Raw genomic sequence first — 25,527 nt, forward strand, 5'->3', positions numbered from 1 at the left:
CAAAGCTTTTTCTTTCTGTCAGTCTGTGAGGAATGTCTTTTTTTTTCCAAGACAAACTCAGGTGCTGATGGGAGGATGGAAAGACAAGCGCTGGATGATGCAGATGGACCGTAAACTGGATGAACCCAGAGAAGTTTAAAGTTGTACTCAAAGCTGCCCACATCATGCTGCCTCTCCATAATTAGAGATAATGATGACACCAACTCCTTTATTTGAGTTCGGAGTATAATTTTTATGCCGCATGCATTTTAAAAACACATGTAATTAGCAACATGTGGTGTTCAAATCGTGTGGTTACGAAACTATGGAAGGCTAGATAATAGCTGGATTTATGAGGATCAGATGTGACAGGCCGGAAAGATGAGTTTGCTGCTCATCACTGTTTGTCTCCCCCTTGTGTTGGAAAAGCTGCACTGCAAAACATCAGCCCAAGTCTCAACTATAATCCTCCTTAATGCCTAACGAGCAGACGGCCTTCTTTTTTCTCCTTCATCAAACCTCGGGCTACTGTTAGGAAAGTCCACGGTCACTCGGGAATCTGCAGTGTTGACGTCCATTCACACGCAGTGACTCTTGAATGTGGGAAGGGTGATTTGTTAGTTTTTGTTGCCATGACAACACAACAAAAACACACACAGAAGCAGAGAGTCCGTCAGAGGGCTTTTGGCAGAGGAGTCATTTTGGCCCAAAACATCTGGAAGCTCTTCTTTAAAGAGGGGGTGGGGGGGGGGGGAATCCCACAGTGCTTTAACCTCCGAGTCAATAGAGATATTTATTCAGAAGATGAATTACAGATGAATTATTTATAATCCTTGTGATTCATACAGTAGGGATCGTCAGTATGTACACAAACATGAACACTACTCAGCTCCATCATCGTAACTGAATGTTTACTCAGCCATCAACGGTTATTGTTTTCAAATGTCGACACAGTGAGAAAGAGCAACAGTGACATACAGAAACACACCTCGTCTTTCAGCATCGATCATGTTGTCTCTTTAGGATTAATAATCTGGACATAAAGAGTGGGTATAATTTAAAAAAAAGACACAAAAAGCAAAAGTTAGTGAAGGGATGAACCAACTTCTTCTATTTCTGACTTTAGTGAAATTCAAAAATATTTGTTTTTTTATGTCAAAAGTTACAAGATTAAGGTTGACATATTTGTACTGTTTGTTTTGGCCCACTTAAAGTTACAGAGAGCCAAAAAGTTTTTCATTTATTGTCATTAAAAAAGTTGCATTCGAGAAGCTACAAACATTTTGTTTGTGCATTTTTACTAAAAAAATTGGTATTATTCATATACAACCTTATCTTTGTGATTCCTCCTAAAAAGTTAAATAAAAAGTAAATAAATAACACCAAAAAAAAAAAACAGGAGCAAGGATAAAAGCTCAGATATGAGACCTTCTGGACGCCCACTATTTTGACCCTCAGGGCCTGTTGTATCGTGGGTGGAGGCATTTAAGAGGTTAACACCATCCCCATCAGCAGCCCCTCCCGCACACAGAACCTCCTCCCGTTACAGACCCACGCAGAGAGAGACAGAGACAGAGAGATGGACGCACGCAGCGGGCGCAGCGCTCGGACCTACCTGCGCAGCACATTCGGCTGTACAGATGCGAGCCCACTTCTCCGCAGCTCATTTCGTGAATGTAGTTAGTTCGTCGGTACACGATCTCCCGCTCCATCCCGCCGGGCCAGGACGGCACAGCCGCGCGCATCGCTTCCTCCACTCCTGCCATCCTGATGCGTGTGTTTGTGCCGCGCGTAAAGGCACACAGCGCGCTGCGGGCTTTGTCGACAAACGCCCACTCGTTTACTCGCAGGGTTTTGTCGTGTGTGGTATCAGCCCTCAAAACTTTTAACTTTCGATCCACATGGAGGAGAGAGAAAAAAAACACACACTCAGGGTCGTATCAGATTGCAGAGTCTTTGTCACAGGCCCGGCCCACTTTTGTTGTGGGCAGTTAGATGTAGTAGAAAACTCTCCGCTGCTCCATTCTGCTTCTCTGTTTTTCGCCTTCGTGCGTAATCTGTGTCCATTAATGTGCGCAGGGAGGGACATCCCGAAATACTCAAACCGGAGAGGAGGACGACATACAGTGCACTAAGTGTGTCGTCCTTATTTTAGCACGTGTGACTCTCCCAGGCTTATGTAACCCCTCAGGGCAATTTAATGCAAAGCAGACTCCGTGGGACTTGAATTGTGGGAAGACATTGTTGATGTGATCACTAAAGGCTGTGAGAGAGAGACGCTCGTTTTTGTATTGTCCCAGCCAGTTCACAGGAAGGCACAGAGCAGGTCTGACAGCGTGCAGAAGCACTGTGAGCCCGCGGGTCGTAAATCCTCACTTCCCCTCCACATCTTCAACAGCTGTGGGTCATAAATTAGACCCACAGAGGAGGATTGTTGTCTCTGTTTCTCTGCGGAACACTGAGAAATACCTCACACTCACAGGCAGGTACTGGCTCTGACGGTGCTAAAGCAATACAACTCTTTCACATCGGGGAGTGGTTTACAAGAGACATCTGACTATGTTGTCAACAATAACATTCAGCATGAGGTACTTTTTGCATCATAGAACTAAATCTTAATGCTACATATGTTCCTCCCTGTATACCACTGACTAAAGAAAATCATCTTTGAAATTAAACTGAGAACAAGCTGAATAATGATCTTCAAATGAATTTTTTTTTTTTTTTTAAGAATGCATCTTTTTGATTTTCTTTTAGTTAGAAAAGTGCAGATCTGTATCACATCAAGTGAGAGGAAAGTTACAGAAAGGACTGCATCAAAAACAACTTTATGTGAGGTTTGCATGGTTTGTATCTCAAGACAGAAAGTAAGTGGGATAAGTTACTTAAAGCAACTTTGGATCACAACAACAACAACAACAACAACACTGTAACATGTAACAGAAACACGAGGAGTAAGACTACTGACTTTCTACTTATCTCTACTTATTTCCACAATTTCCCAGTTTGGGATCAATAAAGTAATTCTATTCTATTCTATTCTATTATAAACATTTAAACACCACTTCCTTCATGAGTGAAATAACTAGAATGTCAACATGTTATAAATTTGTAGATAAAGTCAGAGCATCGCGGTCGAGCCACCAGATGCTCTTAGACTCTTCAAGATGAAGGTTTAAACCCAGAGAGGACAGAGCCTCCCCGTCTCTCGAACACACCACCTTTAAATATTAAATAAATGCAGCGACCCTTGAAAATGTTTGCTCAAGATCAACGACTTTGTGTTTGTCTCTTAATTGAAGTTGAGCTTGACTTCCAGACATTTTATTACACATCTTTATTTTAATCATGTTTTTATTGCGTGATTTTAACTTCAACCTCGTGCAGCTCTACCGCCCGGTGTGCTACATAAAAATGACTTTAACTTGATAACTCAAATCTTAAATAAATAACTTGGATTAATCTGGTGTTCTGTGGTCTGTTGTATGAAAGGAAGTAGGTTTTAAATGTTCCTTAAAGAAGAGACCACACCGTGTCTCTGAGACCTCCGAGACGTAAACACGGAGCCCAGCGGCGGCCTCCACATGAGTACACAATGTTCTGTATGACAAAGAACAAGGCTGGCTATACGAGCTTGATTTACCCAATGATGTGTCTCTAGTTACTTATTGTGAAGGGCATGTAGGGACACGGTGGGCGTGCATTGTTTTCCCACACTTGGTTTCAATTACAGCGTGCTTTTTCACTTTTCAGTTAAAGCAGCGCGGGACCTCCCTGCCTCCCCCCCCGTCCCTCCCTGCCTCCCCGCCCTCCTCCAGTCTGTCATTACTGCCACAGAGAGCGCAGACAGGAAGGTGAGTCACAGCTGCACGCCACAAAATCCAAACCCAGTCCTTCAGTATGCTGAATGCGGTCCAGCACACAGCCGCCAGTGGCGAGTCCTCCACACTTGGGGCAGATCTGGGTGTGGCTTCCTAAATGGATTTGGCGGACTCAGACTGAAGTTTTGAGGAGGATGAAGCTTTCTAATCTTTTGAGTTTTCAGAATCAAACAAAAACAATGAGCGGAAATCTCATGGCTAAGAAACGGTCTGGACGGGATAAAAAAGGTTGTTGAAGGAGCGATCAAAACACTCTGTGGGAGCTTGTTACAGCTTGTGATTCATAGAAACACACGATCACTCAACGCTAATGACTCTTTAATTATCCATGCACAAACACAGCCGTTCATAGGCCTTAAAGGTCCAGAGGATCAGCGTGAAGCCTCGTGAAGGACGAGGCCGCACTCCTCCTCCTGCTGCGGTTTGTTATGACTGTCTCCAGGATACACAGTCCACCGTCCCCAGTGTCGAGTTTACAACCCGGGCGTCATGTGTGGCGCATGCTGAGCTTTTTTTAAACCTGGCTCTGGGTAAAATCCCTTTTACCTACTTCCACCTTCCCACTGTGTCAAAGGCACCTTGGGGCTCACGCAAACCGAGGTTCAACAAGTGGACGAGCTCGTGTCCTTACATCCAGCATGTGACTCTGCTGATGTTTGCCTTGATCTGCAATGTAAACAATGAGAACAACTTCCACACAGCCAGAAATCAATGGAAACACCTCCCTCCTCTGTTATAAATACAGACAGGGGAGAGGGAATATGACCGTTGATATACAGGGTGTAGACTTGTTGTCTGCACTGCGGCAGGATCAGAGCTGATAGCAGATCTCTTCCAATGCAAATGTGCTGCGTATTGACTGAAGGTAGAGATAGCACACAGCCTCGTTTTGCAATGCAATGTTTGCCCCTAATTTACCAGTCAAACCACTCGCCCGGGCAACCTCTGTTTGATCAGAGCGTTTACCTGAGGAGACATAAAAAAAAACCACGACATGCTGCACAGGGAATCGTGGTTTTATTGGGTTTTGTTTTCATTTTTTTGCAGGTCTGATTCTTCGTTTAAAGAGTTTTCTCTGCTATGAAAGTGACTCATCCTGCCACAACAAAAGCAGGCAAGTCAATGTCGTGAAAACTTCTCTTATCTGCACAAGGTGTGTCCTCCTTCACTTCCTTTTCAAAAGGGAATGTGCGGTTTATTACTCGACGTGGACCCCAGGGAGCGATAAGGGAAAAGTACAAGGTCTGGCGTCAGTTCAGTAAAAGACGAAACATTTCATTGTGGTGTGCATCCCACTACAAAAAACTGCATTCTTTTAAAGTAGAGCTTCAACTAACTGTTTTTATTCCTGATTTATCTTGTAGGCAATAAAATGTAAGAACACTATGAAAAACTGAAATTTTGCAAAATCCAATCAACAGTCAAACATCCAAAGACTCATCTCATACTCTCATTAATGAGAAAGAAAGGCAGCAAATTGTCACTTAAAAGAAGCTGGAACCGATAAATGTCTTTGAACAGAACCTGCATGGAGAACATTTGCCGTGGAAGATGTTAAATAAACGCTGATTCTGCAGCGTGCTGTCAATCACTTTATCTGACACCTACCCCGCGGCAGCAGCTTCAGGCGTTACACATAAAGATATAGGAATAGTCAGGCTTTAAACTGCAAGTCAGTGACATTATTTTCAGTCTATTTCAGGACTACCTGATTAAACCTCGCAGGAGCTTTAAAGTGCACGCTCCTCGTAGGCAGAGCAGTTCTGCTTTGATCAGATTGCCTGGTGGCCAAACTGGTTCGTTTCTCAGAGGCAACAAAAAAAAAAACAATTGTCCTCTGTGTTCACCCGCACGCTGTCAGTCAGACGTTTGCCCGAGGGCGTGTCGCCTGCAGGTGTGTGTTTGACAGCAGCCATGGTGGCGAGCTGTGTCAACATGAAGCAGGCCTGGGAGAGGTGTGTCTGGTAAATTGAGGAGACAGGTAACCTTCAGGCTTTGAGTGGGTCCAATAATTATTTATACTCTTTGCGGCTGCACATGTTCAGAGCGTGAGGAGGAAATACTTTGAACACAGAGACAATTCCAGGGAAAACTGGTCGAACGAGCCTCTGAACAGAACAGATGTAACTACAAAAGAAGTCAAGATCCTCGTTATAGTCGGGGGGGGGATTAAACGCAAAATCAAGGGAGTCACACAACCAACAATGAATCTCTCCAACAAGACGCAACTTGGATGAAATGATGGAGCAACTTTTTTTAAAAAGACACACTAATCAGGGAAACCCCACCCCCTCCCCACCCCGCCCCCCACTAGAGGAAAAGCAAAGCTGATGCTGAGGTGAACACTTCAAAAGCTCTGACGAAGTCAAAAAAGCCTCCAGTCTGGCAGAATACTCCAGGCTCCTACGTCATCACATTACAGCCGGCGCTTATAGGGTTAACTGCAACATCTCCATACCACAGGAAACCGAGACGTGTGAGGGGGGAAAAAAAGGGGGGGGGGGAGGTGAGGGAAGGAGTGTGCGGCACACAAACACACAGCGACGAGAGAGAGCAGAGACGACGGACGAGGACAGCCGGAGAGAAATACTCTGACAGAAAAACTTTTTCCTCTTAAGGCAGTAAAGGCTCTTCTCCTAAAGTAGGACTCTTAGCGACAGGGTTTTTATTTCTTTTTCTTACCTTGCTTTTGCCGAACTCTCCACTTCCAAACAGCGATTAAGGTAACGATGTGGCCCGCAACCACCAGGGTTGGGAACACGTTTCCTGGGGGGCTTGCCGGCATCGGGCCTGGTACAAAGTGGAGAGTCCCCGGCTCAGAAGACAGGTGGGGAGGAGGAGGAGGAGGAGGAGGAGGAGGAGGAGGGGGGGGTTGAAAGGTGAGGGGGGAGTGGTGGGGAGGGGGCTTACGCGCCTAAGGGGTGTGGTGCCATCCCGGACTTTAAAACAAGCGGTGCAGCCAAGTTGTCCGTGACTTTTTTACGATAGAGGGAAGAACGAGAGAGCAGCCCTCCCTCCCTTCGCCTCTCTGCGCTGTGACTCAGTCCTTCTGGTAGCGCTCCCTCCCTGCCTCCCTCCCTCCCTCCCCCTTCTACTCTGTACTTTACTCTAACAATTACCCTTTTTTTCTTTCTGCTTTCTTTGTTATTTAAAGTTGCACCTTTTCCAAAATTAGCTCTAATTCTCTTCAGCACAAGAAACTGAAGAAGTTAAGACAAACTTTTTGGCCTCTTTTCATGGCTTGAATTACTCCGCTGGTTTTGCTGTGCAGGAGCCGTCTCTCTGCTCCCCTCTCCTGCTGCAGCCTATCTGCAGGAGTTAATAATATATGAGGCTGTTTTGTGTGACAGACACACACACACACACACACACACACACACACACACACACACACACAGACACAACACAATCAGTCAGGTCGGACTAGATAAGAAGCCAAACTGAGCGCAGCTGAGATCTACCTTCAGCCTGTCGTCAAAGCTTCCTCCTCATTCACTCTATAGGTTTTTCTTTTACCCATAATGCCCCTGCAGATATTTTCCAATTGTGGTTTTTGAGTCATAGCTCATGCGAGGACAACCCCCCCCCCCTTCCTCCTTTCCAAAATGTTTATACTAAATCCCAAGCCGCCACATTTGTATTTTTCCCCTTCGTATAATAACCCGCTCACTATCACTTCACGCTCATTATATAACTTCACTATGTTTCCACAGATGATGATAATTGCTTCCTCATGCTTGGACTCAACAAGCAGCCGCCTATAAGCTTCCCAGAAAACTATTTAACTACATTCTGTTTTACCACCAACAGTTTCAACATCTCAAGGGTACCATCTGTTTTTAACTCTTAACTCAAGATCGTCTTTTCATAACCTCTTAAATCAGAAAGCACTTTCATAACTCTTGAATCTAAAAAAACAAAAGTCCTCTTTTAACCCCCTAAACCCTGCAGCCAAAAGGGGGTTTCTTTAACTTGTAATTCAGAAAGTGCTTTACATTCTTTCTTTTGACAAACCCTGTTGTTAAAACACAGAACAGCCGTGAGGGAAATTGTCGTCTCTAACTAGACTGCTGATCCCAATCTGACAATGTCAACGCAAAGTCAGTAATTTAGATGTATGTAAAGCTGTCACTGTGTAAATTCCTTGGGAGCATTTCAACAGATTCTCGGGATTTAAGCTGCATACTTTTGTATTTAGTGCCACCTCAGTGCAAAGAGGCTTGTGCAAAAAAAAGTGTTACCCCGCTCGTATACTGCAGGCTGTGTCTGCAAAAACACACACAACACCTGTGTGCATCAAAAGCATCGTGCTGCGGGCTAAACTCCCGTGCCAGTGTTTCTGTTGTCAGAAGACGGCGCAGGGGCATCAGCTGGTGTGCAGTACAAACAGCGTGACTTTCATCCCTAAAGACCAACAGAAACATAACACCGGTGTCGTGATCACACATTGACGGCGGTGCTATTCTGCATGCCGACCGTGCTCTATAAAAAAAGCAGAAATAGACGTAACAACCTAGACCTCAGGTCGCCTTTGGCATGAGCACGGTCTCTTTTTATGTAGAGGAGAATTTAGAGCATTCTTCTGAAGTAAAGGCCTTTAACCTACTCTGTGAAACTTGGGTGTGTTATGACAGAGTTTAACACACACATTAAAAGTTTCCTCAGTTGGGAACAGAAGCTGAATGTCGGCATAGGCAAAGGAGTGATTTAAAATTTGACGTTTTGGTAGTTCGTTCTGGTTGAGACCTCATGTGATCCCAGATGGAAAGTGTCAACCTAATGCCCAAAGTCTCTGAAAGTGGCATCTCAAATTGCCAATTAGTCACAGAGAAGAGAGCAAAGGGAATAAAACCAAAGGGTAGGAGGTCTGGAATAAATTCACTCCACCGCTCCTTCCTTCATGGGCGGAGTCAGCCCACTCCCACTCGCTTCACATGTGTTTGCTCAATGATTTCCATATTGTGAAGCATACTCTGCATACCCACACGGACGCAATTTTGCCCAACCTTACATGACTCTTTAGACTGTTAGGTGAAAAGTTGAGTTGCAGTTGTCTTAATTATTAATGATGAGCTTGCCGCAGAGAGCGAGGTAGGATTAGGTGAGCGATGAGAGGAATGTCAGAGATGGTTCTGATCGGCAGTCTTCTAACGCCAGACTGATGCTGGGAGTGGCTCTGTCCTCAGATGGCATGCATTACACAAGGAATTCATCTCTACAAAGTCAATGCCTGCTGTAGCATCCCTAAACGCTCAAATACACAGTCTGAAATCATATTTTCAAGTCAAAAGCAAACCTACCGAGTCGTGGTCCGGGACAGACACAGCAGCATAAGTCCATCTTTCCTCAGCGTCTCCACAACTTTTAGAGAAAAACACTGAACTGCCAAAGAGTCAGATCTGACCTCACGACATTGTGTTCTGATGAAAACCAGGGGGGGCGTGCTGAAAAAGCACGAGAAAAAAAAAAAAAAAAAAAAAAGGAGAAGCAGAGACTTGGCTGGGAACTAAAAGCAGACGGCGCTGCGAGTTTGACTCAATTTGTGAGGCTTTCCTCAGTGGAAACAGCATCTCATGCGTGGTGGGCTCTGACGAGCGTCATTGGATGAAATCCATGTGCAGGGCTGCAGAAACTCCCAGAGACTTTCTCTCTCGCTCGCTCTCTCTCTCTCTCTTTTTTAACAGGATTTAGACAAATAGCGGAAAGTATGATTTTTTTCCCCAGCAAGTTACCATAACAAAGGCTTCTATGTGGGAGCTATAAAAACAGTTGGAGACAGCCCCCCCCCCCCACAGGATACGACTCATTCTGTATGACTATTACAGACACGGCTTTGATTTCAAACTGAGAGAGATGGAACATTTGACTAACCTTAGGACATAGCAGATTAAAAGAGGAAGACATTTAAGTTATTTTATGCAACATGTTTGTCAGATTAGCACAACTCTACACAGTCTTATTTCTGTAAATGTAAAGCAACATGTTGTTTAGAAGTCATATTTGTACTGCAGTTTCGTTGTGTTGCTCAACAACGTTTACTGTCCATTGTAAAGTCCACTTTGCAGGAAGACATAACTATCCACTCAGTGCTAGACGGAGTTTTGAAAAAAGTCTTCTTTGCAAACAAAAATGTCAAACATTCTGATTTGAACTGACTCCAGATCATTAAAATAACAATTTACAGCTTTTCATGGTTTCACTTAATTGCAAGTTGAATATCTTTGGTTTTGGTCTGTGGACAAAATCTGGACTCTCCTTTTTTTAATTAACATTCTGTAAACTGTAGGGTCTCTCCTAAAGTAGTTAATAAAGTGAAAATAAACAGTTTAATCTCTTAAACACATGACGATACCAAATTAGAGTATGCCGCTCAAGGCAGCTTAAAGACTGTTTATCTTAAAGGCATGCTATCTATGCAGCTGTGCTTCACTCCTGAGCCCACGCAGGCCTGGTACTCCCGTCTCATGCCTTTCTTGCACCCATTACATCGTGTGCAAGGCAGAGACGTGGAGCAGCCAGTGAGGGGCCGTCCCATAGCTCCCACCCCCTGGACTTAACACCAGCAGGGAATATGATCCCAGACAATGCCAGGCAGAGAGGCTGCTGTCTCAACTCAAAGAAGTCAGTGTTAAGTTAGGAACTATAAACTGCTTCGATCGTTTACCTTTAAATGAACACTTGCAGAACATCTCAGAGTAAACCAGAAAAAAACAGGAAGCAACAACCTGAACACTGAAAACAATGTGTTGACACTTAATCAGAGATGCAAAGCCAGGTCCTTGGCAGTTATCTGTGTGTTATGTGATACACAGACAGAGAGAGAGAGAGAGAGAGGGACACACCCTAAGCTGCTTCATCCTCTCTGGTCCACAGAGCAAGCTCAGACACACCATAAAGCATCTGTGTGCTGACACCTTTTGGTAAGAAGACAGAACTGTTCCTACCTTGACCGTGCTGAATCAAAGCCTCCATGAAGTCTCTAGAATAATTCACGTCCATCGTAGAAAAAAAATAAAAAAGGGGTTTCTTGTTGCTTTCTCTTAGTCACAGCATCAGGTAATAAATGTACCTCATAGTACTATGACACAGCAGGTTTGTGACTGTGTGCTGCTGTGGCTACTCCATTCAAGTTCAGTGTGCAGTTTATTTTAAAAGTTGGAGTTTGACTTTCATAGCAGGCTGGGCTAAAACACTGAAAGGCAGATGAAAGGTGGCACATGTTCTGCTGCTGCTTCGCCCTTCTTGCGGAGGCACAGAGGCAGGAAAAGCTGAGTGTGGCTTTGATTGGACTCACATTTCCCAGACTCTGCTTAGTCATATATCAGCCCTGAAGATGGAAAGTTCTCAGACGGGCTTGGTAATAAGGTCAAACCAGGCAGTTTAATACAGCGCATGGCTCATGGAGGAGCACTGATCATTTGCAAGTGAAATACTTATGTAAGTTTTTAAAAATGAAAAATGTCCACATGAGAGACTTTTAGAAATGCTTCTGTCAAATTGAGAGACTAACTTGAAGCCCTGCATACTAACAAGAAGGTCTTGCACAAAAATGTATGTGCCATACAGCAGCAGGAGGGCAGAACAATTTCACCCCAGCAGATGGCAGAGTTAACACCAGAATCAGTGATGTGCAAACAACTCCATAAAAAATGTTTTTTTATAGTGTTATAAATTCAAATTGGTTAAAATCTCCGCAAATGTGTTGACAGGTTTGATTCTGCACGAGCCATTGTACATGTTAAAACACAAAGATACCACGTCTGGTAATCAGTCCTAATTAAGTAGCCATTTAGAATCTGATATCAAGTGTTCTTTAATGTGCTCCAGTGTGCCCAAGAGCTCTTGAGCTAGCTGCATGTATATGTTGATTTGTAGCCAAGCTTTGAGGCTGATTTAAAGCATCATTAAGCAAGAGACACGCCTCCCAATGGGGAAGCTGGAAACACTGAATATATGCGTGCTAGTGTAAGTTCAGTATAGACTATAAATAAAAGCTCTATAGGCTAACTGCCTGTGTCTGTACATGCAGAGAACACAAATAAATCAGTGTTGCCAACCTGATGATCTGCTGCCTCTGTCTGTCAAACACAGGGCCCCATATATTAAATCAGACTTCCTCTTTCAATGTTTCACAGGATGCTGAAATAAATATTTGCAGCCGAGATGAGACAGCAGAAGTAAAGCATCACAGGGCATGAAGGGAAGAAGAGTGTTGCCTAATTGTGAAGAAAGTCTCAGATTCCTTTTTTTGGGACAAGAAAAATGGGCACAAAGCAAAAAACGAAACAGAAAAGTTGAGTCATCTACCACTGCTGTTTAAAAAACAAGCTTTGCAATGAGTTCTTATTTTGTTCATTTTTACAGAGTTTGTAAACATTTTTCATTTTGAAATTCCAAACTTTAAAGGTTCAAATTTCCAGACTGTCTGTAGCTCACCAGACGATATTCCAGATAAGAGTAAAAACTTGCATTTTATTTATGATGGAAGTTATTTATATTCTGTATAAAACTTTGTTAGTTACATTTTGACGCGGTATGAAGATATGTCGTCAGCTTTTACATTTGCAGTACTCAAGACAGCGATTGAAATATTTGCATTTACACACCATGGCGACTCAGCAACACTCCTACTGTATGTATTCAATTCGTCCCTGACGCCCAGCCTCCACCATCGGACTGTGTCGTCCCCACAACCATCACCATCCTCTTTCATGCACTGCCTTTTTTCAGTGTTGAAGAAATTAGGCTCAACACATCTACTGTATGAAGAGAAAAAAAGTATTTTGGCTTTTCATATAACTGCTTTCTATATACAATAGATAAGAAAATAGAAAAGAACTAAAGGTCTGGAAACACAACTATTTTATTATACTCTTTTCTTTTGTCTCTTTATCCAATCCTGTAACTTATCTAAATGAAATACCATTATTTTTCATACTGCGTGGAATCATTGTCATTTGATATCTGATATTTGGTAAATTCAATTAATTAACCCAAATTAAATTATTGATTTGTACTTTGTTTCTGTTTCACACATGGAGCAGTTATAGCATGTGATTAACACCAAACTTTGTGCAAACATCTTTTTAAAATAGATAATTATGATTTAAATTGGATACAATATCTTTCACTAACACTGAATATTTGCAAAAGTCTTCATGCACCCAGTAAGATGAAAGCTAATGAGCAGTCTGGTTGCTGTCTAGCTGTATGGAAAATGACAGGAGCATTACTTTCATTGTAAGAAGATTCAATTATCCCTGTCTCAAGTTTCCAAACACAAGTGGTGGCCATAGCAACGCCCGGACAGCCTCTACTGCTGACAAGAGGATGGACGAGGACACAGAGGAGGAGGAAGAAAGATAAAATCAAACCTTCCAGGATGTCAGGACAGACTCTCTGATCATCCTGCTTCTGCTCTGATGGGAAGTGCTCGTCTCCATGAGGCAAAGTGTTCTTAAGGGCGCCAACTGGACTCACTGTGAGGGCTACAGGGCTTGGACAGTCTGAAGTCTCTATGGCATGATGAGACTCAAAGATGGCTGTCATTGGAATGGTCTTCTCCAAGACTTTCTGGGTATCATCTACATCAGCAGTATTATCCACCCCCTTCTCCTTTGTCATGTCTCTGAGGACTGTTGAATGAGGGGCGGCCAAGTCATGGTCAGTTTTGATCACAGAGCCAACAACCTGAGCATTCACTCCTTTCATCATGTCGCCTTCTCGTGACAGCTCATCAACGTTATCTTCAGCTGATACATCAGCTTCCTGAAGAACACCTTCTTCATCTTCAACCAGTCGTTTTTCTTCTTTAGTAAGCTCTTCCGACAAAGGCATCACTTGCTGGTCCAACGCTTGTCCACCAGTTCCACCTTTGGGTAGTACCTTTGCATGTACCTTCAAAGCTAATTTAAAAGCTTCTCTTCTTGTCACATCTGGGGTATTATCTTGTTTGGGCTTTTTAATCCTGGCCTCCTGCTTGTTCACAAGTTTAACCTCTTCAAAGGCTGCAACTGGATGAGCAGTAGTCATCTTATCAGATTCCTGCAGGACTTTCTTGGGAACATTTGGCGTCTCTTTAGAGAACCTAAAAAAGGTCTGGGTGTGAACACTAGGAGGGTAGGTTGGCGTATCACACTGGTTGAGGCCTCTGAAGTTCTTTGAGGGCCTATCCAGATGTTCTCTTTCCTCTTCTTTTCTGTGGCGATAGACACGCCTTCCCATAACTTCCTCTTGGATTTCTCTTCCAGGCTCGGGTTTTGAGATGTACGATGTGGGACCTTTTACTGTTTGGACTCGAGCAGAGCGCACATGGTGTCGAACACGCTGAAGGGTTGAAGGTACGATTTCCGGTGGCAGGTGCAGGTACTCTCGCAGGTATGCAATTCCTTCGTTAGTAAGATAGTAATAGGCGTGCTTCCAAGCAAAGGTTTCCCTGACAAAACCTTTAGATTTGAGAGAGCCCATGGCGCGGATCACCTTTAGGTTGGTAACTCCCTTGACGTCCGGGTGCATGGACTGAGGTCGCTTGTCATTTTTGGCCACCATGACACCATCTCGGAAGAGAAGCTCATAGATGGCCCTCAGATCGGCTAAGGGCATTACCATTCCAGCCACCATATTGACTCCTAGATTTTTTTTAAGCTCCTTAAGGGAAAAAAAAAAGAAAAAAATCTGACTGCTACAACTTTTCAAAAACTGTCCCTTCCCCAGCTGTTTTGCTTCAATGTGGTAGAGGACGTATCGACCAAATTTTCACCATGAGTAAGCATGGAGAAAGCGATGCTCAAAACCACTCCTACCTTTCTCTGTCCCCGGTCGAAACAGAAACTGTGTGGGCAAGAAGCAGGAGGGAAGAAAGGAGGAGAATCAAAGGGGGTGTGTGCACAAAGGATGCAAACTGTAAACAAAGGACCAACAGCAGAAATGTAAAAAAGGTTTGTACCTTGTGTACCTAATAGTTATTGCTGTTTTTTAATAAGTTGTGATGGAGAGTATTTGGTAACATTATTTCCTTTGTTTGGTGTGTAAATATGCACCAGAGAACCATGAATCCCAGATTCAACTGAGCAGCTTATGAACAACTAATGCTTTGTTAAGAGAACCAGGTTGAGTGTAACCGAAGGAGGCAGGGAGCCGAGAGATAAGAAGTAACATCATCTGATACGCATCAGAGATGACTCACAAAATCAGGCCTGAGGAAAAACCTCTATCCACCAAAATCACACCACATAACAGAGTGCTAAAGAAAGCAAGCAACTTTTAAACGCAAGCGATCAATGTTTTTTTTCAACATGTAATTTTGACAAATCGCTAGGAAACAAAGTGAATAGCACTCTTTGTAAGTTAAACTGCTGAGACCAATGTGATGTACTGTCAAAGCTCTCCTAGAATTAAAAGGTTGGGACTTGCGTCAAAAAGGTCCTGTTTTTCTTCTGGAAAGACTAAAACTAAAAAGGTCAGCTGCTGAGAGAGTACTCAAAGAATCCATATTCTGCTCCATAGTTTCCCCACAGCAGTCCCCACATCCCCAACCAGTCAACTCTGGAAAACCTAAAAGAAAAACCATCAAGCTATTTCTCTCCCTCAAGAGAAGACAATTGTGCCTGTGTTTCACTTTCTGTTACTCAACCTCTTCTGGGAATGATCCATACTGCTAAGTCCAGGGTAATCTCCGTTGCCAGTAGAGTTAAATATAAGCAGGAGATTTGGAAACTATTTGCAGGGGCACAGTGTTTTTTCCCCATTTGCCAATAAGGTGATGAAACTGTGCCTCTGTTTCACTTTCATCCAAAAACGTAATATCAGGCGTAGATAGTGCACAAGCCAACAGTTACTACTGCAGAGCAAAAAAAGAGCTTCAGAACCTAAGAAAAGTAATGAGATATACCTAACTTTGCATCCCTTTGCAACCGTTTTGCAATCCCCTCTGGCCCACTTGTCACCCTGTTAGTCAAACAAATGAATGTGAAACAGAGTCTTCATCTATTGGGAGCAATGTTTAAAAATAACTCACTGGGAATTACAGCTTGAACTATTAGAAAATCATTTTTAGCATCAAATAGGGGCTTTCCATAACACAAACAACATAAACCATTGTGCAAACCCAACAGGATGCACCATTCAGGGTGTGTCATTATAACTGTTATCACACTGTATGGCACTGTTAGTAGTGCTTTTTTTCCTACACTAATGCATATAATTATGCAATAGATTGTCCTCATATTGCATAATTTGTGAATAGTTATTGGCGCCCATTCTATTCACAGGTGAGAGAAGGTTCACACTGAGCACATGTGACAGGTGTGAAAGAGCCTGGAGATGTTGTAGTACCCTCTGCTAACATCTGTGACGGGTGCAAATGGTGGACCTGCCAATTTTGGTCTGGCAAATACCAATGGAGCTGCACGTTGCTGGGCTGTAAGCAAACGCCTCCATAGAGGATGTTGTGTCCTCATGTCACCCACATGGCGTCTGTTTTTGACAGTTTGGTAAGAAACATGGACACTTTTTTTTTTTATAATAGGTACCCAAAAGTCAGTTGAACTCTTCAGAGATAACCCCACCCTTCTGGGGAATGGCAGCGTCAAAACAATCACTGCAAATAGTTTTTGTGCCAGACCAGGCTCCACCACGCAAACGATTTGCTGCCAGTTCTCTGGTATTTTGATAGACTGTCAGAGCAATGTTAGAGATGATATACTGAGGTGGTAAGTGAAGATTAGCTAGAGGAACGGATCCCAAATCATAACCATGGGTGAAGTGCTTCTTCCCTAGCATGGGTAAGGTCTTGATATATGACACAGCAGACAAAACCACTTATACTTGTTAGAGGAAAACACATCTCACATGGGGAGGAATTCAGTGAGATTTTGTTTTATCTAAAATCTTGAGGCCTGCGTTGAGTTGATTCCTTGGATGCAGCGACTTTATCTCCATGTGCTCTCCATTACCTGTCCTGTGGGCTCTAAATCAAACGAAGGAGCGGCAACAACAGATTTCTGTTTGGTTACTACTAACGAACCGCAGATGTCTGTACCTGCGTCAAACCTTTCCACCTACCAGATCACAACTAAAGCCTTTTCTTTTAACACACAAAACATAAACTATCAAGTCTTGAACGAAGCCACATGTGTAAATAAACAATCCAGAGCAAGATATTCATGAACAATCAGAAGGGAATACTAAGTGGAAATTTCCTGACAGACAAACTGAGAAAGGTATCCTGTTTATCCTGAGCAGCTGCCACATGTGAATTTGTGTAACACTAAAGCAAACCCGTGCTAAACCTTCGCCTGGATACAAATCAATCTGCCGTGATGAAAGATCATCATCACCATGGTGGAAGAGGCAGAGCCCGAGAGAATGGAGACAAGTCAAGTTGACGGTGGCTGCTATCAGAAGGAACTCATTCAAGTCCTCAGAGATTAAATGCTCTCTCTGCATTCCAGTGCAGACTTTATAGAGAGTTATTCAAGCTACATCGTTGTCTTCCAAGTCGTTAAATGCAACTCTGCATTTTGACGTTTGGGAACGAAGCAGAGGGAAAAACACTGGATCGAAAATGACTTGAACGGTATTCAAACACATCTGGTGATAATCTCTCTAACTATTCTGCAACCGACACAGTTTTACAGTAACACACTGTACTGCTTGGGAAACACAGGCAGGTACAGAGACACTCTGTGCTGCTAAGTTAACTGAAATAAAAGTCGATTTCACAGGATTTGTAAGTATCCAGGGTGTCACTGAATTGGTCTTCTTCTGCGTACCATCTGCTCTCTTTGTTCTAGAGTTGGTTCTTACATATGTCCACCTCATGTTCAAAAGTATTTCACTCATTTGAAGTACATTTTTTTCCAATGCAGACTTATTATCTGCTGATGTGCCTTGTTAAGACAACTATGCTCAAAAACGTGTTAAATTCTGAAGCCAATTTCAGGATCTAACTCTTTTAAATAATCCTCCTGACACAAACATGCTGCTTTGTAGATTTAAAATGAGAACAAGTGATAGAATATAAAGAGAAGGAGCACAAACATGAAAACCAGCAAAGACTGAATCCAAATCTAGTTGAATAAACATGTGAGGGCGCCAAAGCTTTCCCAGTGCTCCCACCTTTGACCCCAAATCTCCCTTGAAGAAGATGCTGAATTTGATCTGTATCAAAAGAGGAGAGAAATTTCTGAAACTCAAACTCAAACAAGTCTGCAGGATGACAAGTAATGTCAGAAAGATGATGCCGTAAAGTATTTATCAGCGAATTAATTCAAGTTGATGAGCGATTGTCTCTTCACTAAAATATCTACACATGCAACTTCCTGTGGTTTACAAATAAATCTGCGACACAGATGACACATTTTTGGGGGATATTAGACAAAGAAAATCATAAAGTTAATCTGCAACAGGATATTGAACATGACAAATCAAAGCAGCTCAAAACATTCTGACAAAAGTTACAGCTGGTTTTGTGCAAACCACTCAGGCTTCAAATGTGAAGCATAAAAGCGTCGAATGTGATCCATCCAGAGAGCAGTTGAGGTAAAAACGGCTTTCTGAGAGAGCAGCTAATGGAGGCACAGAGAACGGTGCACCATGATTTTAGCCAAAACCACTGAGCCTTTATTAGGAGACCCCTAGAGGCAGAAGCTGCGGCGTCGACAGAAAGATATAAAGCAGTATAAAGTGGAAGCTGTAGAGGTGGAACTTTTTATAAAGGAACACAGAGCTAAAATGGCGCAGTGAGAAAGCAGCTAATGGAGGGCTGCACTTTGCCAGAGTTGCCAGTGGGCCAAATCGGATCATAAGAGCATCGTGTGATTATGAGGAAGTGCACCATGGCAACAGAAGAGGAAATATGAGAGGTTCTGAGTGTGTCTCTGTGTGTGTGCAATGAGTCATCAAAAACCAATGGCAGGGCGTGGTCGGCCAGGAATGCTTGTAACCATAGAAACATGACACACCGTAGAAATATGAGTATATTCAGAAGGCCAGAGCGGTGGTCAGAGATGATAGCATTGCTACTGGCAACGCTCAAAATAGACTCTTCCTGGAAGTGAGAGTCCCTCTGTGGCTCCTCACCACACAACCAGAACATCAGAAAGTTTCAGGTGTTTCAGAAAACAGGAGAGCTGGCAGCGTCGAAACAGAACAAAGTGAGGGAGGACATTGCTTTGACATTGCTTTGGAGAGAGCGTGTTATTTAAGTTGCCATGCACACACTTTCATCTCCAGTCTATAAAACCAAACCCAATATTTGGAATTTAAAAAACTCCTCTGATCGTGTATAAAACATGCACATTGTCTTCACAATGTAACTTTGTTCACCTCTCATGCGACTGCCTTTTGCAACATTTTGAGTTATTTATTGGTGTGGCGAGGATTGGTCGAACATTCTGTACATACCGATCAACAGAAGAAGAAGACTGTGTTTTGCCGCAGGAGTGGCCAGAACAAATTCTTCAAAACATTTAGCACTCTTTGAGATGCTTTTTCTGCAGTGACACTGGGTCATTATTGGAATCCACTTGAACTGCTGTGAATACAAACTGGACACAGCTGCCAAATTCCACAAGCAGTCCTTTTTAAGTTCACTTCTCTGGGCTTAGAGGTTTAAAACTAACGTGATTCGCTTAGATTTGTTGTGTCGTTCATCAGTCTTTTGCAAAATTGCACACCCGTATTTGTCTTCTGTGATGCTACTCACCTCCTTTTAAAACACAAGGCGCTTTCACAATTGCAAAATCTTCACTAGCTTCCAATATGTCTGTACGGCTCTCTTCTTCAGACACAAGAAGAGCAAAAAAAAAACCAGCTGCAACAGCGCCCTCTGCTGTTTAAAAAGAGTTTGGCCATATATATTTTTTCCACATTGATTAAAATTGTCCACATCTATATCGATTTTTTATTTTGCAGGGTATGGTAACTTCCCTGCTAGGGAGGTTAATGGAGAAATGAGCTTAATAAAATCAGCCTGTTCACTACTGACACAAAGAAGAAAAATAGACTGTCATTTAAACATGTCTAAAATAAACCCCCAGGGTACTATGTAGTATATGGTTAAACTAAAGAATGTTTTTTCTCTATGGAGGCCTCCATGTCTTAATCAGCCAGCTCCACGGATCATTAAAAACCCTTAATCGTAAGACTCTGAACACTGTAGTCTTTGACTAGAATGAGAAGAAACTTTGTCTTCTCTGCTGTTATTGTGCGGATATCGCCTGAGGGAATCTAAGGTAGTAATGGGTAATGTATCCATGGTGGGTGTTTTTGACTGCCCAATAAGCAGGAACAAAACCCGGAGGCACTTTGGCAAAGATCTTTGATGACACTCCCGCAGAATCGACCCCTCTTTGGTACAGGAAAGTCTCCAAGGCCACTCTGTCAGCATGATGTGTGTGGGGTACCATTAGCGGAGTCCTATATATCACCTTGCCCTCCTCATAAACTCTGCTGTGACAGTGTGAGAGGGCCGACTTTAAAATAACCCCTTTCACTGAGTGCTGCACCTCCCCTCTGTCCAGCTATTCATTCTGTCCTGCGTTCACCTCTCTTCTTTTCCACATCACGCCCACACTCTGCACCACCCTGAGAAAAATGCATGATAGTAACTACAACTGGCCTCCAGTGGAGAAAACGAGGTCTTATGAGGGAACAGTGGATTCTTTTTTTTTTTTTTTTTTTTTACGGCGGGGCGCCTCGACGGCTGGATGTGCTGCTTTGCCTGTGGTGAGGGTTGGCAAACAAACAGCCCCTGCAGCTTTTATAACTTTGTCTCATGCCAGGCAACTTCTAGAAATGGAGGATGTCTTTATAACTTACAATTACTGACAAACTTTAATGTTAGTTTGACGTACAGAAGACAAAATTCAAGGGTATCACTTTTAGCCTCATGCTCGAATTTAAAAAAAGTTACAGAAGCAAAATCTAAGCTTTACAGTACGTGTAGGGAAACATGAAGAAGAATCAGGCAGACTTAGGGAGTACAAAACTTGAAGACATCAAATATATAGCAAGTCATTGTTCTGAAACTATTAGCTGGTGGATTGATCAGTAAACTGACAGGAATTTATTGTCATGTATCAAGGAAAAATGGTCAATAATTGAGATATTGGATTAGTCATCTTAAAATGTCACCGCAGTCTGATGGAAGTAGTGATTCTGCACAGACAGAAAGATTGAAAGTAAAAGTGCAACAAAAACTATGAATCATTTTAAGCCCTAATATCACAATAAAGTAGACCCTCAGACTGCTGGAACAGATGTTGCAGCAAACACTTCTTCCCCTCTCAGAAAGGGGGTGAAACAGTTCTTTTGGTGAAGTCCTGAAAAAAGACAGAAGGACACAGAGAAACGTCCTCGAGCTGCAGATCAGATCCGCTTGGCTCAGCCTCAAAGCGAAGCAACGGGTCGGACATAATGGCAAACACCCTGCGGCCTTTCATGTCACCAAACACACTCAGCTCAGTCTCCACACTCACAGTCACTTCTACTTCAGATAAAAAGCTGTATTCATATGAGGGCCAAGAACCATACAGAGGGAATTTGGATCCGTTTTATGAGAACATTGTGACAGAGACAGCGATTATTGATTCATAAAACTCCTGTCTTACTCTTAGAGGGTGCTCTGATAGGTTTTACACTCACTGGAGACCTCTGCTTCAATATTTTGAGAAACTCTCACCTGACGAGGTATTGTAGTAGTACACCTTCGCCTGCTGATACTGATCCTGTCCTCTCGTGCCTGTCCAGCCCCTGTCCAGATTTTGTCTCTTTTACAGGTTTTACTGTTTTTCCTATTTACCTATGTGGTATAAATGTTGTTTGTTCATTTATTTATTCATTTTTTTTGTTTATGTTTGTCTCGTCAATTTTCATTATTATTATTTATTTGTTTTTTGTATTTTATTTATTTTTTCTGTGAAGTTTTCCAATCTTGCACTTTTATTCTTGTCTTTAAACTAAGAGGTCTATTTGTTGGTCTGGGAGGGTTGTTTACAGGGCGAAGGGATACTGGGTTTTTGAATGTTTCTGAGGGAAAAAGAAAAATGTTGACTGTATCCCAATTGCGCTGTTTGCTATGGTGATAAAAAAAAAAAAAAACTCCTGTCTTTTCAGGAGTTCACTTTAGGATTTAAAAAAGGTCATATATGTACTGATGGACAAACAGGAAGAGCTCACCCTCGGCCTCTCTGTGCGACCTGACAGCCTCCACTGACCCGCACTCCCACCTGAGAGCAACACCTCACACCAGTGCACAGATTCAAAGGCAGGAACAGACACTTACCTAGAAGAGAAAAACACAAGAGAAAGGAGAGTTAGCAAAAAGTCTCAGTTTGTTATAATGGGGGGGAAAAAAAATCCACTTTTTAATAAAAATTTTACTGCCTCTTTAAACGGAGAGTAAGCATTTTCACTGATGTTGACACACAAACACCGAGTATCGAATGGTTGCCAGGCCTCCTGGAGAAAATGCTTTTAATGATCTAATGTGCAGATTACTGCGCTGACCACAGGACCAGTCTAGGCAGGAGAAAAGAAGGAAAAATAAAGCCCAGAATCATGGTTATGGTGGCTGTTTTTTAAAAGAACTAAAGTCTGTGAATGCTATCTCATTATCAATTCTCCCAATTTGTATCAGCTTGCAGTAGCTTCACGAACAGTGCCACCTGCTGGCCACTTAAGGGAAAGTGCAAAACTCAAGATGAAGCAGTGTTTTTAAAAATCTACAAGTGGTTCAAGAGTCACCTGGATTGAATCAGCCAGCTGGTTCTCCTCTCCCAGACAAAACAAAGCATGAAGTCCCAGCGAGACGAGGATTAGAAGGAGGAGTGGATGATTAGGGAGGATGTGTCAAATGACTGAGGCAGTTGCCCTTCTTAATTACAGGAAACCTGAGGTTAACGGGATTATGTAATCACATCAGCTAAGTTAGAAGGTAATTCAGTGAAGATGGTGGCCAGACTTAATATCAACCAGCATGACTGACAGTCACTGACAGCTCTAACGGGATTACATCGCCCACTATGGAGGACGACAGACCCACAGCCGACCACACATCAATCACCCACTGATATGTACAACTAGAATACTCTTCTTCATGCAAGGGACTCCATACAGACAAACAAATCCTTTATATGTTTAAGTTATCATAATTGTGTAATTTGTTGCTGAAATCACTTCATGGCTTTGACACATGTTAAACAAATCAGAGATTTTTAAAAGTTCAAATAAGAGCCCAGGAAAGATAAAAAAAAAAGACAGAGAATCACTCCCCTCTGGTCTGTGCCTTCATCCTCACTCTGTCCAGGGCCCCAAGAAATATCTAATAAATGTTCGTCAGTGATGCTCTTTATTGACAGGATTATCACACTTTAGCTTGAAGGACATACAGCCCTTAGGAGGGGTGTTTCTCTCCAACGATGCTTTCACACTTCACACAAAACTCCTGCACAAAAGCATTTTCAGGGTGAGCTACATGACTCAAATCTTTCTCTCTGACTTAACCCGGAATTTTTCCCGTCTGCCCTCTACACAATTTTCTGCGTGTAATGGAGGTGAGCTGATGTGAGAACGCAGCAGGATACATTCAGGAAAATTCACAGCTAGTGAGCCTGACAGGATGATGAAGTTTATAGCCTTCCAACACTTCTGCACTGTTCTTTTGACATCATGTCTTGCCTCCTGAGATCCCCCACATCTCGTCCGACAGGGATAGTCTCACAAGAAGCACGTGTGATCGAACTCAGGTACATTTCAGGGGCAGTCAGAAGTGAAAAGTGCTCTATAAATGTTATACTTCTTTTTTTTTTTTTACTCCTAGAGGGCAGCAGAAACATTTCTAACATATTACTACTACCTTTGATAACAATTGGCCGTTATCTCATCAGGCACAGGTGCCAAGATGATCTTATTAAATTATGTTTCTCGCAATCTCCTGGACAAGTTTTGGTCAGCATCAACTTCTTAGAGAAAGTCTGGCTCTTAAGATTCAGTTTTTGATAACTTTTTATTCCATTTGGTGCACAGCAGATAGTGAGAAGTGAGTAAATCAGTGTGTTTTTTTTAATCAAGAAAATGTCCTACTTCACTTGATAAACAGTTTAAAACTACAATGATAACTCAAATTGAACCAAAACCGTAAAAGTGCAGCTCAAAAACAAAACCTTTCTAAAGTCATACTCTGAGTCAAATCTGAATTATTGACTGATGTGTCAGCATGCAGTGTAACCTACATTTTGCACAACAAGGTGAACAATCTGAAACATGGCAGCTCAAATAGCGGCTGAACCATCTCAGAGATCGTGAATCCTGAATACTGCTGCAGCTCAGACCAGGGGAGTGACATGTGAGCCCTTCATCTCCAAGCATTATAATACAGACAGGATGCCTCCAAGAGACACACTACATGACTGAAGCAACTGGACACATGATTCACCTCAGATCTAGACCTACAGCTGCACAGAAACATGTAGACTTCACATTATTTAGTGCATTCATCAAATATTCCTAAACCCCCCTCTCTGCCCCGCCCCGACTGCATCAGCTGCCTATTCATCCCCTGCATTGTCCTCATGGATCATTTTATGCTGGGAACTCTTGGCAGGCAGAAAGTGCAGCAGTGGAGGAAAGAGAAAATGCTGATCTGATGCTGGACTGAAACCGTTATCTATCAAACTGAGCATGACTGCAGATAGACACGTTAAGGAGATCATGAGCAAATAAGGATGCAGCTCATTTACCTCAAGAATACAGATCCCCATCTGAGACATGCACACTTATCAGGGAGCCACATCATAACCTGATCTGAAGGAGAGGCCACATATGAGTCCGTCCACTTTGATGCAGCTAGAGTGTCGAGTCATGCTCATTAAGGAGTCAAAATGTTGAGCTATATTCCACTTTTCTGACCATAAACAACCAAAGTTAACAAATTAAACAGCATATATATCACGACAATGCATGACTGTCTCACTGCTTTATTGAAAAGTGTATCTGTAGTAGAGATGAGTCTTGCTGCTGCTGCTGTAATCCCTTGCAAAGTCGACACAATGTCACTTATATCCCTGACATGAGAAAGCACTTCCTGTCTGTCTCTGCTCTTGTTGAGACACAATGGTCGTCTGCCATCAGGCCTCAAAGCTTGGAAAAGACAGCTGATGACCCCGGCTCACCTGCAGGTCTTATTGGCTAACAGGCTGTCAGCTGCTCAGCGATCAGTGACTGTATATACAGCACATAACTCTTCACACAGTGAAAACAAAAAGAGAGGGAGGCTGTCGAGACACTGTTGTTGTGAAAATAGGAATGAAGTGAGAGGGTCCAACAAAGGTGTTATGAATCAAATACATGTCATGTGTATGTGATGTAAACATGGGACAGACAGGATCTGTTCTAATGGTGAAACGTGTTGTGTTGTGTTTTTTAAGCATCATAATGTTTGATTATGACACAGTGACAAGAAAGAACAAAAGGCGTTCTCTCATTGGTTCAATTCAGCACAACAGTGGCATTTTATCTTTGGACTGGCATTTATAAGGGCGATACATCAAGGTTTTAATATATATCGATATATTTTCAAACAGGATATAGGGTAAGACAATATAGTTTATATGATATAGTTTATGTTACATTAAAATACCGTTATACGTGTCTTCGATAGAGCTAC

General features: G+C 42.6%; 2 protein-coding genes across 14 annotated transcripts in view; both read right to left on the reverse strand.

Annotated features, from left to right (window-relative positions):
- The window catches only part of pleca (plectin a), a 110,035-nt gene that overhangs the window by 47,189 nt on the left and 37,319 nt on the right, over positions 1-25,527 (reverse strand). For 2 of the 13 annotated variants that reach the window (XM_065947866.1, XM_065947864.1), the window contains exon 1: positions 9,161-9,215. The exons of 6 other annotated variants lie outside the window; for them this stretch is intronic. In XM_065947866.1, coding sequence (XP_065803938.1) covers positions 9,161-9,200 — 40 coding nt within the window. In that variant the 5' untranslated portion in view covers positions 9,201-9,215. Of the gene's footprint in view, positions 1-1,594; positions 2,619-6,542; positions 6,685-9,160; positions 9,216-25,527 lie in introns of those variants that run through there. 5 more of the 13 variants (XM_065947859.1, XM_065947858.1, XM_065947857.1 and 2 more) reach the window with 3 other exon arrangements.
- Positions 12,095-14,952, reverse strand: LOC136177138 (plectin-like). The gene is made up of 2 exons (XM_065948390.1): positions 13,235-14,952; positions 12,095-12,102 (listed from the first exon to the last, which is right to left on the reverse strand). The coding sequence occupies exons 1-2, from the start codon at positions 14,478-14,480 to the stop codon at positions 12,095-12,097; spliced, it is 1,254 nt and encodes a 417-aa protein (XP_065804462.1). The 5' UTR covers positions 14,481-14,952.

This window comes from Labrus bergylta, chromosome 19 (assembly GCF_963930695.1).
Source record: "Labrus bergylta chromosome 19, fLabBer1.1, whole genome shotgun sequence".
Lineage (NCBI taxonomy): Eukaryota > Metazoa > Chordata > Actinopteri > Labriformes > Labridae > Labrus > Labrus bergylta.

What these genes read in the sequence shown, in the direction of transcription:
- LOC136177138 (XM_065948390.1), bottom strand. Translation starts at nt 14,480, where the DNA reads ATGGTGGCTGGAATGGTAATGCCCTTAGCCGATCTGAGGGCCATCTAT.